This window comes from Oryx dammah, unplaced genomic scaffold (assembly GCF_014754425.2).
Source record: "Oryx dammah isolate SB20612 unplaced genomic scaffold, SCBI_Odam_1.1 HiC_scaffold_18, whole genome shotgun sequence".
NCBI classification, from domain to species: domain Eukaryota; kingdom Metazoa; phylum Chordata; class Mammalia; order Artiodactyla; family Bovidae; genus Oryx; species Oryx dammah.
In genome coordinates this window covers 106,447,303-106,466,291 of record NW_024070202.1, presented here as the reverse complement: position 1 = coordinate 106,466,291, position 18,989 = coordinate 106,447,303, and the positions used below count along the sequence as shown (strand labels likewise).

Genomic DNA, 18,989 nt, shown 5'->3' with positions numbered 1-18,989 from the left:
CTCAGCTTACTCTCGACAAGATTCATTTACCCCTATGGAGAACAGAATGGAGGTTCCTTAAAAAACTAAAAATACAGCTACTATATGACCCTACAATCCCACTCCTGGACACGTATCTGGAGAAAAACATGATCCGAAAGGATCTGTGCACCCCAGTGTTCATTGCAGCACTGTTTCTGATAGCCGAGACATGGGAGCAACCTAAGCATCAATCGACAGAGGACTGGATAAAGATGGGCACATACATGCCTGTGTGTGTGCTCAGTCCCTGCAGTCATGTCTGACTCTTTGTGACCCTGTGGACTGCAGCCCACGAGGCTCCTCTGTCCATGGGATTCCCCAGGCAAGAATACTGGAGTGGGTTGCCATGCCCTCCTCCAGGGGATCTTCCAGACCCAGGGATTGAACTTGCACCTTCTGTGGCTCCTGCATTGCAGGCAGGTTCTTTACCACTGAGCCACTGGGAAATCCTGTGGTACATGTATGGAATGGAATATTGGTCGGCCATGAAAAAGAATGAAATAATGCCATTTGCAGCAACATGGATAGACCTAGAAAATGTCATACAGAGTGAGGTAAGTTAGACAGAGGAAAGAAATATCACATGATGTCCTTTCTATGTGGAATCTAAAAGAAATGATATGAATGAACACAAATGACTTATAAAACGATTTTTAGTGAGAACAACAAACTTACAGTTGCCAGGGAGAAGGGATAGTTAGTGGCTCTGGGAAGGTCACGTACACACTGCTACAGGTAAAATGGATAGCCAACAGGACATATTGTACAGCACATGGAACTCTGCCGAATGCTATATGGCAACCTGGATGGGATGGGTGGGGGTTGACGGAGAATGCATACATGTGTATATATGGCTGAGTCCACTCGCTGTTCACCTGAAAATGCCACAACATCATCAATCAGTTACACCCCAATATAAAAATCAAAAGCTCAAGGTTTTTAAAAAAGAAAAGAATCATATCATGGGAAAAAAGTTCATTTATCCAACTAAATTCAATCCAGTCTCAGGAAATCCTGACATGCATAACTCTTTTCAGTATATATATATAAAGTGAAGTTGCTCAGTCGTATCCGACTCTTTGCGATCCCATGGGCTGTAGCCTACCAGGCTCCTCTGTCCATGGGATTTTCCGGGCAATAGTCCTGGAGTGGATTGCCATTTCCTTCTTCAGGGGATCTTCCCAACCCAGGAATCGAACACAGGTCTCCCGCATTGTATGCAGACGCTTTACCATCTGCCACCAGGGAAGTCGTATATATGTGTGTGTGTGTATATATATATATATGCTTTATCCAGTGTCTCACTGGGTATATATATTCTTCATCTCTTCTTTTATTGAAAACACATATCTTAGGTTCCTTAAAGTTTTCTCAACACTGAATTACTTTTTTTGTTGACAAATTCATAACAGAATGAGGTCTTATTTGACCTCTAGTAAACTTACGTACAACAGAAATATTATACTTAATATGGATAACTCTGCTGCTGCTGCTGCTAAGTTGCTTCAGTCGTGTCCGACTCTGTGCGACCCCAGAGACGGCAGCCCACCAGGCTCCCTCGTCCCTGGGATTCTCCAGGCAAGAACACACAGTGGGTTGCCATTTCCTTCTCCAATGCAGGAAAGTGAAAGTGAAGTCACTCAGTCGTGTCTGACTCCTAGCGACCCCATGGACTGCAGCCCAGCAGGCTCCTCTGTCCATGGGATTTTCCAGGCAAGAGCTAGACATGTCTATATTATCAAACCAACACACTTAAACCACTTTCAATAGCAGATATCAATTCAGTACTGAATATTTCCCATATGATGGGTCCTAAAATTTATCTTGGCCAATTTTCTATAGATTTAGATTTAATTTTTAAGCGTGTACTTTCAAGTACATTAAATCTCAACCAATTTTCCACCACAGGCAGAGCCTGAGGCAATAAGGAAGCATTCTCTGGCGTCACATGTGAGCTCTGTCCTGTTAGTTACCAAAGACATCTCAACTGTCAGTGTGAGTACCGATACGTATACATCATCAAACATTAATACCAAGTGTCAATTTGATACTGAATATTTCCCAGTTCACACGAACCTGAAATCCAAATTTAGCTTAATTTCTCTTGCACTTAGAATTATTTGCTTTTAAGCGCCAACTTTTCTTTAAGCCAGTTAAATAGAACTCATTTACGAATTAACCTCAGGAACAATATCCAAAATAAAGACACATACTGAGACATGTTGTTCAGTCACCAAGTCACATCCGACTCTTCAAGACTCCATGGACTGTAACACACCTGGCTTCTCTGAGCCTCACCATCTCTCAGAGTTTGCCCAAGTTCATGTCCAGTGAATTGGTGATGCCATCCAACTATCTCATTCTCTGTCACCCTCTTCTCCTTCTACCTTCAAATCTTCCCAGCATCAGGATCTTTTCCAACAAGTCAGCTATTCACATCAGGTGGCCAAAGTATTGAATCTTCAGCTTCAATATCAGTTCTTCCAATGAATATTCAGAGTTAATTTCCTTTAAGATTGGTTTGATCTCCTTGCTTTCCAAGGGACTCTCAAGAGACTTCTCCAGCATCTCAGTTCAAAAGCATCAACTGTTCGGCACTCTGCCTTCTTTACTGTCCATCTCTCTTACATGACTACTGGAAAGACCATAGCCTCAACTATACAGATGTTTGTCGGCAAAGTGACGTCTTTGCTTTTTAATACACTGTCTAGGTTTGTCATATCTTTCCTGCCAAGAAACAATAGTCTTCTAATTTCATGGCCGCAGTCACCATCCACAGTGATTTTAGAGCCCAAGAAGAGGAAATCTGTCACTGCTTCCACCTTAATCCCTTCTATTTGTCATGAAGTGATAGGACCAGATACCATGATCTTAGTTTTTTAAATATTGAGTTTTAAGCCAGCTTTTTCACTCTCCTCCTTCACCCTCATCAAGAGGCTCTTAAGTTCCTCTGCACTTTCTGCCAATAGAGTGGTATTATCAGCATATCTGAGGTTGTCGACAGTGGCTCAGACGGTAAAGCATCTGTCTACAATGAAGGAGACCTGGGTTCGATCCCTGGGTTGGGAAGTTCCCTGAAAAAGGAAAAGCAACCCACTCCAGTACTCTTGCCTAGAAAATCCCATGGACAGAGGAGCCTGGTGTCCATGGGGTCGCAAAGAGTCGGACACGACTGAACAACTTCACTTTCATACAGATATCCAAACAGAAACAACAAGAGATCTCATAGCTTTGTTTTCTAAACTTAGCCATGAATTAGATATCACAATACAAAGCTCACTAGTCTACAACAGTTGGAATAAGACAAATTTTTAAAGGCTTCTTTTCCTTCTTTTTTCCCCTTCAGATTCAGGAATTAGAGATGGTCTAGATAAGTGTCCCTGAGAGTCAAGGTCTCAAAGCACAGGGAGAGAAAAGCATTTTGTCCTAGTAGGACAACTTCAAAAAAGTTTTAATCAACTTTCTTTGGAGTCTAAAGAATATTGTGACCACACTGTCAAAAATCATCTTTATTTTTCTGTGGCCATAGTTTCATAGCCAAAATTTTAGACTAGACAGTGCTCAGTAGGCCCTGATAACAAAGGCAGAGTGGTTCCAGCAGGGATTGTCCCTCTGGGGAGGTGGGAGTGTTAGTTTGATTAGCCCCAGACTGTTGATCACAGGAGAAGAGTCCTGGACATAAGGGAACTTCAATCCATTTTCCCATACTGTGGCAATAGAGATCTAATATTTTCAAGCCATTTTTCTTTATCATTGGATCATAGCTATAGGCTGACCAGTCATTTAGAATTTTTCCCAAGAGGCTTCCAGGTGGGGTGTAGAACTTCAGAGGAAGTGCTTCCCATTTTTAACTCATGCTGTTTGGACCAGATGTCTGTGTGCTCAAACCAATCTGTGTGCTCAGATCAAAGTAACCAAACCAAACCAACCAAGCCAGATCCTCACCAGCTGGAAGTCACACTCCAAATAAAACAAATGGCAAAGAGATGCCCAGAAATCAAAATCCAAATGGCAAAAATCCCCCAAACATGACTTTCCAGTCAGTCCTCCTAGACCTGTGACCTGGCAGAGTCAGTGCAAGTGGCCGTTTTTAGTTCTGATATATTTTCAAGCAACTTCTTGTTGGTTTCCTGCAAAGAAGTTACTCTATCATTTCCTCCTTTAGGATCTTCTAGATATCAAAGTAAACATTGCGTTCAGTCTGATCTTATGGCTGGCTTTTTCTAACTGTGCATGCAAAAATATCAATTTTGGAATATCAAAAGGACCCCAAATTTGGATCCTTTAGGTTGAGATCTCCTTTAGTATAATTTCCTCAATGAAATAGGTACTTACAAGTACTAATTTTGTACATATATAGCCCTGGCTGGAGTGTTAGTGGCTGCTTGCTAATGCCTCTTGCTTCTGTGTTTGTGGGCCGAACTGAGGAAAAGCATCCAATCAGCCTCTTACCTAACTACTCAGCACAGCCCACTCAGTCTCTTGCAATTAAGCAACCGTGATATGTTTCAACGAAGCCCCACTCAGTATCTAGATCATGAGTAGGTATGCCCCAGTATCTTTCAACTGGAAGGTGGCATGTAACCTGCTCCACTGCCAAGTAAAACTCAGAATCATCAACTAAAACAGGAGATCTAAGAACCAGGAGACACTTCCCCAAATTCATCTGGTCTCCCTCCCTGAGCAGGCAGACGGATGCAAGGGGCTGCTGCCGGTACCAAAGCTCTGTTTTCTCATAGAGTTCAGGCGAAGGAGGGAAGTCCAGTCTGGGTCACTTCATCAGTCACCACAACTCTTGACCAAAAAATGATACACCATGTGAGAGTTCTGAGTTAAGTTTTATTGGGGGCAGAATGAGGACTGCAGTCTGGGAGACAGCACCTCAGATAGTTCTAAGAAACTGTTTCAAAGAGGTACTGGGGGAAGGTCAATATATGTGATTTTGGGGAAGGGGGAATTCACACAATCAAGCACATATCTTACAAAAGGTTTTCTACTAGTCACAAGAAGCTGATGTCACCATGAATGGATTTAGTGTTTTTCTAGATACAAGGAGATGCGAAGATTGGGATTATGAAATCAGTTCCTAAAATATCGAACTATCCAAAGACCTGTTCCACCAGTTTCCCTAGAGCACAGAGTGCTTCTTTCTCCACCCTGATCTCCCTTCAGGGCTGCCGCAGCACAGGACTCAATCTCCACAGAAGCAGACAGCAAAGGTCCTTGGCAAGCACCAATCTGTAGCTGACAATCTCTTCAAGAAAACTGGAGACACCAAGGGAACATTTCATGCAAAGGTGGGTACAATAAAGAGCAGAAATAGCAAGGACATAACAGAAGTAGAATAGATTAAGAAGAGGTGGGAAGAATACACAGAAGAACAATACAAAGAAGATCTTAATGACCTGGATAACCATGGTGTGTGGTCACTCACCTGGAGCCAGACATCCTGGAGTATGATGTCAAGTGGGCTTTAGGAAGCATTACTACAAACAGAGCTAGTGGAGGTATTGGAATTCCAGCTGAGTTATTTAAAATCCTAAAAGATGATGCTGTGAAAGTGCTGCACTCAATATGCCAGCAAATCTGGAAAACTCAGCCATAGCCACAGGACTGGAAAAAAATCAGTTTCATTCCATCTTAAAGAAAGGCAGTGCCAAAGAATGTTCAGATTGTGGTACAATTGTGCTCATTTCACATGCTAGCAAAGTAATCCTCAAAATCCTTCAAGCTAGGCTTCAACAGTATGTGAACCAAGAACTTCCATATGTACAAGCTGGATTTAGAAAAGGCAGAGGATCCAGAGATCAAATTGACAACATTCACTGGATCACAGAAAAAGCAAGGAAATTCCAGAAAAACATCTACTTCTGCTTCATCAACTAAGCTAAAGCCTTTGACTGTGTGGATCACAACAAACTTTGGAAAATTCTTAAAGAGATGGGAATACTAGACCACCTTGCCTGTCTCCTGAGAAACCTGTATGCGGGTTAAGAAGCAACAGTTAAAACCAGACATGGAACAACAAACTGGTTCAAAATTGGGAACAGAGTGAGTCAAGGCTGTATACTGTCACCCTGCTTATTTAACTTATATGCAGAGTACATCATGCAAAATGTTGGGCTGGATGAATCACAAGCTGGAATCGAGATCACCAGGAGAAACATCAACAACCTCAGTTATGCAGATGATACCACTCTAATGGCAGAAAGTGAAGAGAAACTAAAGAGCCTCTTAATAGAGGTGAAAGAAGAGAGTGAAAAAGCTGGCTTAAAACTCAACATTCAAAAAAACTAAGATCATGGCATCTGGTCCCATCACTTCAAGGCAAATAGGGAAAAAGTAGAAGCAGTGACAGATTTTATGTTCTTGAATGCCAAAATCACTGCAGAAAGTGACTGCAGCCACAAAATTAAAAGACGCTTGCTTCTTGGAAGAAAAGCTACGACAAACCTAGATACTGTATTAAAAAGCAGAGGTATCACTTTGCTAACATTTAGTCAAAGGTCTCTATAGTCAAAGCTATGATTTTTCCAGTAGTCATATATGGATGTGAGAGTTAGACCATAAAGAAGGCTGAGCACTGAAGAACTGATGCTTTTAAATTATGGTGGTAGAGAAGACCCTTAAGAGTCCCTTGGACTGCAAGGAGATCAAACCAGTCAATCCTAAAAGAAATCAACCTTGAATATTCATTGAAAGGAGTGATGCTGAAGCTGAAGCTCCAATACTTTGGCCACCTTTGGCCAGCTGACTCACTGAAATAGACTCTGATGCTGGGAAAGATTGAAGGCAGGAAGAGAAGGGGGCGACAGGATGAGACGGTTGGATGGCATCACCGATGCCATCCAATGGACATGAGTTTGAGCAAACTCCAGGAGACAGTGAAGGATGGGGAAGGCTGGTGTCCATGGAGTCACACAAAGTCAGACAGGACTTGGCGACTGTGCAGCAACATGGAAGCATCTACACTTTTCATGGCTAATAAAGACACAGTACAGCACTTCTAATACTACCACGACTTGCGGCTGGCAATCCTAACAAGCGCAGAGAGAATTTCTATGACAAGTTAGTGAGCATCACACTTTTTTTTCCCATCCAAGGTTATGGACTGTGGATTCTGTCCATGGATCCTGGGGCGAGAGTCCCCATTTTCAGCAGTACTGTCTCTAAAATTGGTTTGTTCCTTCCGTCCAAGTTCTATCCACAAGAGATCAGGAGCACAAAGCAGCAACCACAGTGGAAACAGAAACATCACTTCACCTTGGGGTGGTGCCCCAGAGGGAACCAATAAGGACATGCCAGTGCCTTACTGGGGCATTCTGCCAAAGTGCTATATTTTTAGACTTTGGGAATGGACTGATTAATATTGTAATTTCATTGAGAGTCAAACTGTAACTGATGAGTGGAATTGGACATTTGTAAAACATAGGCTTTCTTCAAGGAATCCCATAAATTATTTGGGATGGAAATCCTGACAAAAGGCAGGAGAAGAATCTGTGTGTGTATGTGTATGTGTATGTGTGTGTGTGATTTTCAAACAAAAACTGATACACTGTCATTATTATAGCCTGCTTTTTTTATAATATCACAATAGATCATGAGTAATTTTCAACAAATACAGTTATAAGATAGTATTAATGGCTGCATAATATTCTATTATAAGCATATAGCATGATTTATTTAATTCATCCCTACATTTCAACATGTGTGCTGTGTACAGTCTTGGTAATTATTATGAAATTGTGCTCTGATGGGTGCTGTAAATCTTTGTCCACATTCTATTTTTATTTTCTTAGACTATTTCTATAAATGGAATTGCTGTGTCACAATTTAGTAAGAATAGTAATGCAAATTTTAAAGATTTTTTTGATCTGCACTGTCAAATTGTCCTCCAGAAAGGTTGTTCCTGTTCATAACAGAACTAGAGTCTTTGACCTTGGCTCAGAAGATGGCAAAGAGACTGGGACAATGTCTCTAAATGGTGAGAAGTAAGATGATTCAGTACAAGAAGAAGGAAGGAAGCGTATTAGTGTTGTGCCTCTGATAGATTCCTTTTCTCTGATGCTGGAAACACCTTTAAGACAGAATATGGGATGGGACTAAATCTTCAAGACTTGGAGTCGACTTGATTTAAATAATCAACGCTGAATATTCATTGGAAGGACTGATGCTCAAGCTGAAGCTCCAATACTTTGGCCACCTGATGCAAAGAGCCAACTCATTGGAAATGACCTTGATGCTGGAAAAGATTGAAGGCACAAAGAGAAGGGAGTGGCAGAGGACAAGATGGTTAGATAGCATGACCAACTCAATGCACATGAGTTTGAGCAAACTCCAGGAGATAGTGAAGGACAGGGAAACCTGGCATGCTGCAATCCACGAGGCTGAGAAGGGTCAAACACGACTTAGTGACTGAACAATGACAGCAACCACATGCAGTTGTGCTAAGGGCACCCAGAGAGGGGCTTGTATCCATGTTTGGACCAGAGTACTCATGAGAATAGCAGAATCAGAAAGCACTCCAAGGGAAGAACAGCTTCAGGTGAGAAGGCGAAAGCAGAGCTGGCCACCTGGTTCATGACTTCTGACCTGGAGAGTCAGTTCTTTCTTTGCTCAAACAACAGGGGTTTTCGAGCATTACTACAGTAATGGAGGCTGTTTCTTCATCTTTTTTAAAAAAACTATCTTTCTATTTTCTTTCCTTTGCAGCTAGACATTATACTTCAGGAGGGCAAAATCCACTTTGTTCTTCTTGTGTATAACCAACAAAAGCTGACCAGGGGGAGAATACTTTCTAATTCCCTCCACTGTCAAACTAAGATAGCAAATCCTGCCACAAAATACACAAGGCAATTAAAATCTAAGACTACTGACCACTGTTGTCTTCTCTTGTGGTTCTAGAAATGTAGATCCGGTTTATTTCTTCCTGCACAGAGACCAAAGGTCAGTTCCGTCTCCATCAACCTATCTCCCAGATCTGCAATTAAATTATTAGAATGTAGTGGTTATCACTCTAACGTTTCGCTTCCGATTCATATTTAAAGCTTAAATGATTGTACGCATGAGACTTGGTCTCTCTCCCTGTCCCGTGCCCACACCAGATTCCCCTGGCCCACTGCCCTGCTCCCTGTTCAACCTCAGGAGGCACGTGAAAGCAGAGCCTGGATTAGCATTTGCTTCTGACATTTGTGCTCACGGAGTTGGGCTTACATAAAACGGGTCTCTCCTTTCTCATGTGACGTTTCTGGACTCCACTTCTTCCCTGCTGTAACTATAGTGCCCATTGACCCTTGTCACCCAGGAAGCCCTTGGTACCTACTTCACCCGACCCCACCAGCCAGACTTCAATCCTCCGGGCTCTTGACCGCCTCTGACACGGTTGTGCTCATTTGTCAGAGAGGATCATGGCTCAGAAAAGTTACATTGGATATAAAACTGTCTTCTAGCTAGCCTCGGGTCCTGACGTTTTTATTTCCCTGGAGATGGGGCTGAAGGATCTTCTATTTCCCCCTCCCCAGTCAGACCTGGAGTTAGGTCATCTGCACCGTCCCCGCATGCCCGACTTTCCCGCGAGCGCCAAGCCTTGGGAAGTCTAACACGCGATCCGCTTGCAAAGACTTCGCGATCTGTTCAGGCGCATAAAACAGCGAACAGGAAGCTCCAACCGCGTCCAACCACGCTCCCGTTTGTCCCCGAGGCCACCCCGGGAAGAAAACAAGTGTGTGCGGAATTTGGCAGCCAAGGCCCAATAAATCCAGGCTTTATTCTCATTCCACTTTCTCTCTAGGCATCCCCAAGCTCGACCCTCAAAGTCAATCCCCCAGATTCGAAGGGTGGGCCCGGGGCTCTCCGCCCGGCTCCTGAGACCCCAGGCGGGCATCCTCCGGGTTTCCATCAGCCTCCCCCCACCCCCGCCCGCCTCTACCCCGCCCCGAGCCCAGCGGGGACCGGGCGAGCAGTCCCCCGCGCGGGGCTGGAGAAGGGCAAGGGAGGGAAGCGGCGGCGAGGCTCCCCCCAGGGAGCGCGGCGGGGAGCGCAGCGGCGGGGTCGGGGGAAGGGCCGGGAGGCGCTGGCGCAGCCAATCCCGGGGCCGCCCCCTCCCCGCCGCCGCGAGCCGAGCCGGGGCGGGGGAGCCAGGCGGCGGCGGCGGCGGCGGCGACGGAGGCTGCCGCGGGGAGGGATGGAGAAGGGAGGGGGGAGCGGAGCCGAGCGGAGACGGCCGCGGCGCTGCAGAGCGGCTGGGGCGGCGGCGCGGCTCCCGGTGCTCCCCCCGGCGCCCGCCCCGCGTCGGTGAGGGCCCGGCCTGGAGGCCCGGAGCCATGGGCTGCATCGGCTCCCGGACCGTGGGTGGGTACCGCGGCGGCGCGGGCGCTGGCGGAGGCAGGGCTCGGCCCGGCCCGGTCCTCCGGCCCCCTCCCCCACCGCGCCCCGCGCCCCTCCCCGGGATCCCTCTCTCCGCACCCGCCCGGTCCGGCCTCGCTTCCTCACTTTCCCTCCGAGCCCTCGCGGTCCCTGCCTTCATCTCTCCCCGCTCTCCTCGCGCGCGCCTCCTGGGCTTGCATCCCTCCGGGCTCTTTGCATCCGTCTCCCTCTAGCTTCCTTCCGTCGCCCTCCCCCAGGCGCGGTCCCTCTCCATCATACCCCCACCGGCATCCTCTCCGTGGCTCTCCCCTACTCTACCGTCCTGCACCCTCCACCTCCAGGCCCTGCCTTCCCCAGCGCCTTCTCGCCCCACTCCGTGTCCCGAGCAGCGCCCCCTTCGAAGGACCCCCCAGCCTCAGTCTCAGCCCCGAGTCTCCTTCGCACGCGCCCCCCCACCCATCCACCCACCGCACCCCGCCTCCATCCGGCTTGGATGTTTTGCCCCCATCTCTTTCCTTCCCCGTTGCCTTTTTCTGTCGTCCCTGCCTCCCCCGATTTGCTTTGTTCACGTGCATTTTCCCTCCGGGGCGGGGGCGGGATGAGCCTGGTGCCTCCGGGAGGGCAACGGATTCCACGCCCGGAGGGAATGGGGCCGCGCTGGGCTTGGGTAGAGGGGACGAGCCGGGGACATCGGAGGAGGCGCGGGGCGGTTAGAGGGCCGGAGAGGGAGCCGGCTTCCCGGAGGGTGGGGCCGACGGCGGAGGGAACCGGGGACCCGACTGCACCTGTCGGCGGGGCCGGCGGGGCGGGGCCGGCTCTTTATTTACCTTTGGCTTGAGGAAGGAAGCGAGGCGCCTCCTAAGACTTCTCCCCTCTGCCTTGCTACCACCCCGTCTCCCCTACCCAGTGCACCCACTCCGCTCTCACAGCTCCCCAACCCCCCAATTCTTCCAACTCCCAATTTCTCCCGCCTGCATGCCCCAGTGACCTCAGGCTGAGAGAATAATTTGTACGAACTCACTCTCCAAAAGCCTCATTTCTCTAAGACGGATGTATTCCCATGGATTACCACCCCCACCCCACCCCCCGCCCCACTCTGCTTTCACCTCTGCTCGGGGTTCTTTCCCTCCCCCTCCCTGCCCCCCGCGACTCTGACTCAGCTCTCCCTCTCTTGCAAAGGCCACCTCCCCCCTCCCCTCTCTCCCACTCTGCCCTCCCCATCTCCCTTCCCCTCAGAGGTGGTTCCCTGCCTGCTCCATTCCCGCTCTGTTCGCCCAGACGTCCGTCTTTCCTGTTCTCTCCCAGACACCTCCTCTGCTCTGACCCATGGCACCATTCGCCTGTAGCCCCAGGGAGAAAGTGCCCGCTTTGTAGGGGTCCTTCCTCTCTCAGACCTGTCAACCACAGCCCTTAGGCTTGCAGCATCTATGTTATCCTTACACACCCAGTACCTCCTGCTGCCACCCAAGATCACATTCAGTTCCCCCCTTCTCAAGAGTGGACCCCTAATCCTAAACTCCGAATCAGAAAACTTTATGCTTGAATGCCCAGCATCTACCACCCAAGTGATTCTTCCCCAAGCCTTCCAGGAGGCACACCCTGCCCTCACACCAGCAGTCTCCATGTACAAGGAGCTCTGGCCTGAGCTGAACAATGACCATCCTCCTAGGCCCTCCAGTTTCCCCGTCAGCCCTCAAACTCCGTCCACTCCCTCCCATTGTCTTTTGTCTTCTCTCTGACTTGAATTCCTGTTTCCTTAGTTTCTGTTTTTCAAAGACCCCTGCTCTCCTCCCTCTGGCCCCCTTCTCTCTTTCATTTAGCTTGTGTCTCCCACAGTCAGGTAGAATGATCCCATCTCTTTGTTTCTCTGCTCTCATTGATTCTAGGTGAACACACCCAGCTCTCACCTCTATTCCCACCAAATCTCCTTACTCTCATACAAATCCACCCACTCCCATGGAAGGCCAACCAGGGAAGATGCAATCCTTCCACCTCACATGTAATAAAGCCAACAAGGAGGGAAGCTTGGCCCCGGAAAACTTCTTCCCTTGTTTGTAGAGACCTAATAGAGGAAAAGTACAGAACCCAGGCACTCCCATAAAGAAACCCTCAGAGATCCCTCGAGACAGAATGGAGAACTGTTTTCCTGCTAAAACCCAGCCACTGGCCCTTCCATTTAAACAAGAGCAGCAAATAAGCTCATGGGACCCTTTTCCTAAGTGTGCTGTTCTTGACTGAGCTCAGCGTGCCAAAAACTGGGGGTGAGTGGAGATGTAGAGGGGAATAGGCAATTGGTAGAGAGAGTGGCTGTGGGAGGGGAGAGGGGCTGGCCCCCCACTTGTGGCATTAGAATTCTGGAGGTAGAGAATAAGGAGGGGCCATCGGGGTGGGCACGGTGAGGGGGTGTGAAAGGGATGCAACTCACCATCTGGCCACCGCAGGAAATGAGGTGATCGCCGTGGACTGGAAGGGCCTGAAGGATGTGGACCAAATCAACATGGACAGCACCAGCTCGCTGCACGGGAGCAGCCTTCATCGGCCATCCACCGAGGTGAGCACCCCCCCCAACCCCCGTGCTCAGCTGCCCTCCTGAAAGAGCTCGAAAAGACCCCCGAACCCGGTCCTTCAGCCATCTTCCTGAATTCCAGGATAACATCCCAGACCCACTCCCAGACTGACCCTTTCACTGAATGTTCCTCCTCTGTTCCTCAAATACAAGCCCAGTGCTCCATACCGAGACCCCAAGTTCCTGGTGTGACTCTCGGAAAAACCCTCCCTACTTCACACACTTTTGGAAGGCCCTCTGAGGAAGTCTCCCGGGTACCCACCCCCTCTCCTCTTCTCCTTGCAGCAAACTCGGACAGACTTCTCCTGGGATGGCATCAATGTGAGTGCAGCTCCTCCACCTCCGACCTCCCCCCTCCCCCCTAACTCCTCTCCCGTAGGCCTGCCATAGATCACAGAGGTCCTTGGTTCCAATGGGCCCTGGAAGCTCTCACGTTCTTTACATACCCCCAAACTTCCAAGAGAGGTTGGGAGGTGGGCCTCCTGGGTATCAGGGTTTCCTATCACCCATCCTAGCTCAGATCCTTCCTCCTGAACATACAAGCATCCCATACTCTCTTATCCCTCTCCCCCATCTCCCACATCCCCCTCCCAGCTCTCCATGGAGGACACCACTTCCATCCTTCCTAAGCTTAAGCGAAACTCAAACGCCTATGGCATTGGGGCTCTGGCCAAGTCATCGTTCTCAGGTGAGACTCCCCGCCTGAGGATGCTTTCAGGCAGGACACTACCTGTGGGCTTCTGGCCTCAGGCTCCCTGGGGTTCAGGCCTGGAAAACACACCCTCATCCCCATACTCCAGGCCTGTTTGCCATTTCTGTCAACCCCTCCAACCCTCCAGACCACCTCTCATATACGGTGTCTTAGGGCATAACCTGCCCTTTTCATGAGACAGCGTCCCATGGGGCTAGGGTGGGGATAACGGGGTTTGGAGGGAATCTGGTACAGCTGTTGTGTGATGTTCTGGAGGACGTGGGGAATGTCTGGCCCCTCAGGGATTTCGAGAAGCATGAAGGACCACGTGACAAAGCCCACAGCCATGGGGCAGGGCCGAGTGGCCCACATGATTGAGTGGCAGGGCTGGGGGAAGACACCAGCCATTCAGCCGCAGCACAGCCACGAGGCCGTCCGCCGGGACACAGATGCCTACTCCGACCTCAGCGACGGCGAGAAGGAGGCCCGTTTCCTCGCAGGTATTTATTCCCCAGCCCCTCGAGAGACACATTTTCAGGATGGCCAAGACCCACTCTTCAACCTGGTCCCCTGTGGTAGGACTGACTCTGTCCATATGATGACCATCAGACTTCATTTCCTAACTAGCTCGAATTTCAAGGACTCTGACTTGTTCATTCTGATAAGTGCTCTCAGACTTTTTCTTTAATATTTGTTTTTATTTGGCTGCACTGGGTCTTAGGTTGTGGCATGTGGGATTTTAGTTCCCAGGGATCGAACCCTGGACTCTTGCATTGGGAGTCCGGAGTCTTAGCCACTGGACTACCAGGGAAGTCCCTCAAACTTATTTTTTATCATCATCTCAGAAGTTGAGGGAAATTAACATGAGATTGTGGGTCCACCTGATGTCTTCTCTCCCATGTTAGGACTGTCCAATCTCTAGATTCCCTCTTATAGGGGAAAAAAAAAGCAGGGGCCTTAGACTTCAATAGTCTCTGTCTCTACTTATGTTTTATGATGAAAAAGAAAGAAAAGCCTTGGGGTTCTCTTCTAGCCTTTGCCCATCAGCACTTTGCTGTCATGGATTCACTTACAGACAACTTACTTGTACAACCACCAGAAGATCAAGGGACCTGGGTGAGGAGAGGGTATGTACAGAAGAGCTTTTATTCACTGAGAGGTAGGAGGCAGGCATATGATGTACTTAAAACACTAACCAGGGGCATCCCTGGTGGCTCAGAGGTAAAGAATCTGCCTGCCAATGCAGGAGACATGGGTTCGATCGCTAGATGGGGAAGACCGCCCCCCCAGAGGAGGACATGGCAATCCACTCCAGTGTTTTTACCTGGGAAATCCCATGGACAGAGGAGCCGGGTAGTCTACAGTCCATGGGATTGAAAAAGAGTTGGACACAACTTAGCAACTAAATAACATCAATACTGGCCAAGCCTTGGTGGCAGATCTCAATAAGATACTTAAGAAAAAGCTCTGGTGGTGTGCATGGCAGAAGAAATACCAGTGGGGAGGGGAGATGAACAGGTAGAGGGTAATGCAGGGCAGCTAGCAAAGTAAGCTTCAACTTACACATGGCTTTGACTAGCATGGGAACCCCAAGTCTATGCACCTTCATTACTCTATCCCCACTCCCTTGCCATCCCAGACCTTAAACTTTCAGCCTGATACCACTATAGACCTACAATCCCTCCCATTTAGATTCCTCTGGCCTTGACTACCTAGCACTAGCTACCATTCCTACAAAAGATAAACTTCTGGAAATCCTCAATTTTAATCCCTTATGATATCTCACCAGAAGACCCCCCCCCAACTCTTTCCCCTAGGAATTCTAAGTCTGACCTGGGAAGTCACCCATGATTTTGCCTTGTTTTAGGGCATATACAAAAACTGTCCTGTCCAAAACAGTAGCCGCTGGCCATATGTGGCTGAGAATTTGAAATGTGGCTAGTCCAACGGAGCCGTGCCATAAGTGCAAAATATCAACTGGATTTCAAAGACTTTGTGTGAATAAAAGAACGTAAAATATCTCAATAATTTGTATATGGATTATACATTGAAATGACAGTTTTATATAGATTAGGTTAAAGATGTATTATTAAAATTCATTTTACCTGTTTCTTTTTCATTTTAATATGACTACTAGACAGTTTTAAGGGAGAAGGCAATGGCACCCCACTCCAGTACTCCTGCCTGGAAAATCCCATGAACAGAGGAGCTTGGTAGGCTGCGGTCCATGGGGTTGCTAAGAGTCGGACACGACTGAGCAACTTCACTTTCACTTTTCATTTTCATGCATTGGAGAAGGAAATGGCAACCCACTCCAGTGTTCTTGCCTGGAGACTCCCAGGGACGGGGGAGCCTGGTGGGCTGCCATCTATGGGGTCACACAGAGTTGGACACGACTGAAGTGACTTAGCAGCAGCAGCAGACAATTTTAAATTGCACAAATGACTCGTGTTATATTCCTATTGAACAGCACCACACTGATGCTCCTTCCCCAGGCATGTGTCTAAGGCTTCCTGGAGGTGTCTTGTGCTAACTACCTTTCTTCTCCCAGGTGTCATGGAACAGTTTGCCATCTCCGAGGCCACTCTCATGGCCTGGTCTTCCATGGATGGTGAGGACATGAGTGTCAACTCCACCCAGGAAACACTGGGCTGCAACTACAGTGACAACTACCAGGAGCTGATGGAGAGTCAGGGTGAGGCTACCTCCATTCATCTCTAAGACTCTGTGTTCACAGCAGCTTTCCTATTGCCTGCCACATCCCACCCCCATCTCACCCTCAATTTTCTGTGCTCCTGTCACTGCCTTTGATGATGTTCTGGGACCCCACCAACCTTCCTGATTCTCTTTCCAGATGCCCTCGCTCAAGCCCCGATGGATGGCTGGCCTCATTCCTATGTGTCCCAGGGCATGTACTGTCTGGGGTCATCGGATGCCTGGGAAGCGAGCGACCAGTCCCTCATTGCCTCTCCGACCACAGGATCCTATCTCGGGCCTGCATTTGATGACTCACAGCCTAGCCTGCATGAAATGGGACCTTCCCAACCTGCTTCGGGATACTCTGCTCAGGAGCCGTCGTCTTTGCTGGGGGGAGACACTGACTGGGCTCCAGGGGTGGGCGGGGTGGACCTGGCAAGGGGCCCCGCCGAGGAGGAGAAGAGGCCGCTGGCCCCTGAGGAGGAAGAGGATGCGGGATGCCGGGACCTGGAGTCCCTCTCCCCACGCGAGGACCCCGAGATGGCCACCGCTCTCAGCCGGAAGGTGTCTGACGTCACATCCTCAGGCGTGCAGTCCTTTGATGAGGAGGAAGGCGAGGCCAACAACTAGCTTCCTCCCACTCCTCGCCTAGCGGTCCACTCCCGCCTGAGGGCCCTGGCTGCAACCACACCTTCCTCCTTCCCCCAGCAGCGCGCGTGAACCCTGGGCAAGACGACCCTGATGAGTCCAGGCGTCCTCGCCAGCCAAACGGAGGGGCGGGGTGGAATTTTATCCGGTCTTACGCTGTAGAGACCACAGGTCCAGGAATTGAGGCCCAGGCAACCAAGATGGCCCGGAACTTCACTTGCCTGCGGGCTTCTGGGTCTGCGGCAGCGGAGCCCCCGTGTGCATCCCGAGCACAGGAGCACCGTCCCCTGGATCGCCGTTCTTTGCTCCCTGATCTCGTCTTCCAGAAGCCTCCACTGTGGCTGTCTGAAGGCCTCCTTTCTCCACGTCACTCTTGCTCTTCCCAACTCTTTTCTCTGGCTGTGGCCCAGGCTCAGCCCTCCTATGAGGCACGGACCTGCGGGGCTGTTGGATGTGATTAGATGGACCCGGGGCTGGGGGAAGCAACGTACAGACCACTTTCCCTTGGAGGGTGGAGAGTCTACCCTCAGAGGTAACTTGGCTTCCGAGGTGAGGGGTCGCGGAGGAGGTGGACATGGCAGCTGGGACGCACAGGGGCCCGGTGGTCACTGGTGAGACCAGGGACAAACACAGGCCACGTGCTTTGAGGTCTTGAATATATCCGGTGGATGAACGGAGGACCCCATGGGCCTGGGAAAGGACCCCCACCAGGGCTGGCTGCTCCAGCTCCTCTTCCCTTTTTCTGCCTTCTAACATCCCCTGCTCTGGGAGCCCCAGCCCACCCCTCCAAGGGGAGACGCGGAATGCTGGCGTCCTGGCCAGACAGGAAGCATGAAGCTGCCTCCCTCCATCCAGCCCTAATTCTCTGGAGCTGTTTACACTTTTCTCTTTGCCTTTTCTACATTTTTATAACTTCTTGGGGACTCAGGGTTGAGTGGGGGTGGAGGGAGGGGTCTGGTGCTGTCAGGCACCCCCTGGATTGGGGCAGGGGAGGGGGTTGGTGTTGGTTGAGGAGCAGCAAGGGTGCTTGGCCCCCTTTGCCCCTCCTCACCTCCTCCCAGGACCTCACAGGTGTCCCCCCTCCCTCCCCAGACCTGAAGAGGAAGAGAGGAGGACGAGGTATTCTTCCTTCCAGGATGGTTTACAATGAGGCATAAGCCCCTGAAACTGCTTGCCCTCCCACACGGGAACCTCTGGGCAGCCGGTGAAGCCCCAGGACTTCTGTCACAGAGCCTGATGGCAGGGGGCTGGGTTGAAGGGTAGAATGGAGAGCCACCCCGGCCCTGGCTGCAGAATGAGGAGGCTGAGCGCTGGGGTGGCTCCGTCCATGTACGACCCTGCCCCCCATCAAGCCCCCACTGTCATACACACGTGCCTCTGAAATGCAACCGAGGCCACGTCCCACGTCTTCTGGGGGAGAGGAGGATAGGCACCCTCCAAGGTCGTGGTTCTTGGAGGAAACGGGTGGGCAGGGTGAGTCCAGGTAGGTGAGCTCATCTCATCCAAAGCAGTTACGGGTTGTGTGTGATCATGTGACCGGACATTGCTGGCCCCACCCTGCCCCTACTGCTGCAGGTCCTTGGGGTTTTGAGGGTCACGGTCTCCTCCTCTCAAGGGGTCCCTGTTTCCTCACCTTGTGCACCCTGCCCTCTCTCTAAGGCATCATCCTTCTCTCCTTACTCTCACCCGCTTCGTGCCCCATCTTCCACCCCCAGACCGCAGGGGACATCCAGTCCAGGGAGCGGGTTCATTCATCAACACTTCCTTTTCCGCTCAGGGGCCCTGTGGAGTCAGGAAAGGTCATCTAAAGCAGCGTTCTCGCCTTCCTCCTTCCCTGAGGAAGCCCAGCGGTCCCTGCCAGTCCTGCCAAAAGGTGGCTAAAACTGAAGGACTCTAGCAGAGTTCAGATGTGAGCGTGAGCGGGGGGGGGGGGGGGGTTGACGGTCTGGGGGATTTCGGGTCTTTTGGGTGGGGAGGTTTTCAGTTGGTGGGGGGGTCGCG

General features: G+C 49.9%; 1 protein-coding gene and 1 long non-coding RNA gene across 2 annotated transcripts in view; one reads left to right on the top strand and one right to left on the bottom strand.

The window, feature by feature from the left end:
- Positions 1 to 10,786, bottom strand: part of LOC120877705 — a 30,261-nt gene extending 19,475 nt beyond the window's left edge. Inside the window, exons 1-2 of the long non-coding RNA XR_005724380.1 lie at positions 10,672 to 10,786; positions 8,899 to 8,950 (exon numbers count right to left, since the gene is read on the bottom strand). This is a non-coding gene — a long non-coding RNA (uncharacterized LOC120877705). The remainder of the gene's footprint in view (positions 1 to 8,898; positions 8,951 to 10,671) is intronic.
- On the top strand, positions 10,297 to 17,858 carry FAM131B (family with sequence similarity 131 member B). The gene is made up of 7 exons (XM_040260060.1): positions 10,297 to 10,371; positions 12,828 to 12,937; positions 13,238 to 13,273; positions 13,547 to 13,640; positions 13,946 to 14,143; positions 16,195 to 16,338; positions 16,498 to 17,858. Exons 1-7 carry the CDS (start codon positions 10,344 to 10,346, stop codon positions 16,968 to 16,970), a joined length of 1,083 nt encoding a protein of 360 aa, XP_040115994.1. The 5' UTR covers positions 10,297 to 10,343; the 3' UTR covers positions 16,971 to 17,858.
- The last annotated feature ends 1,131 nt before the right edge of the window (positions 17,859 to 18,989 follow it).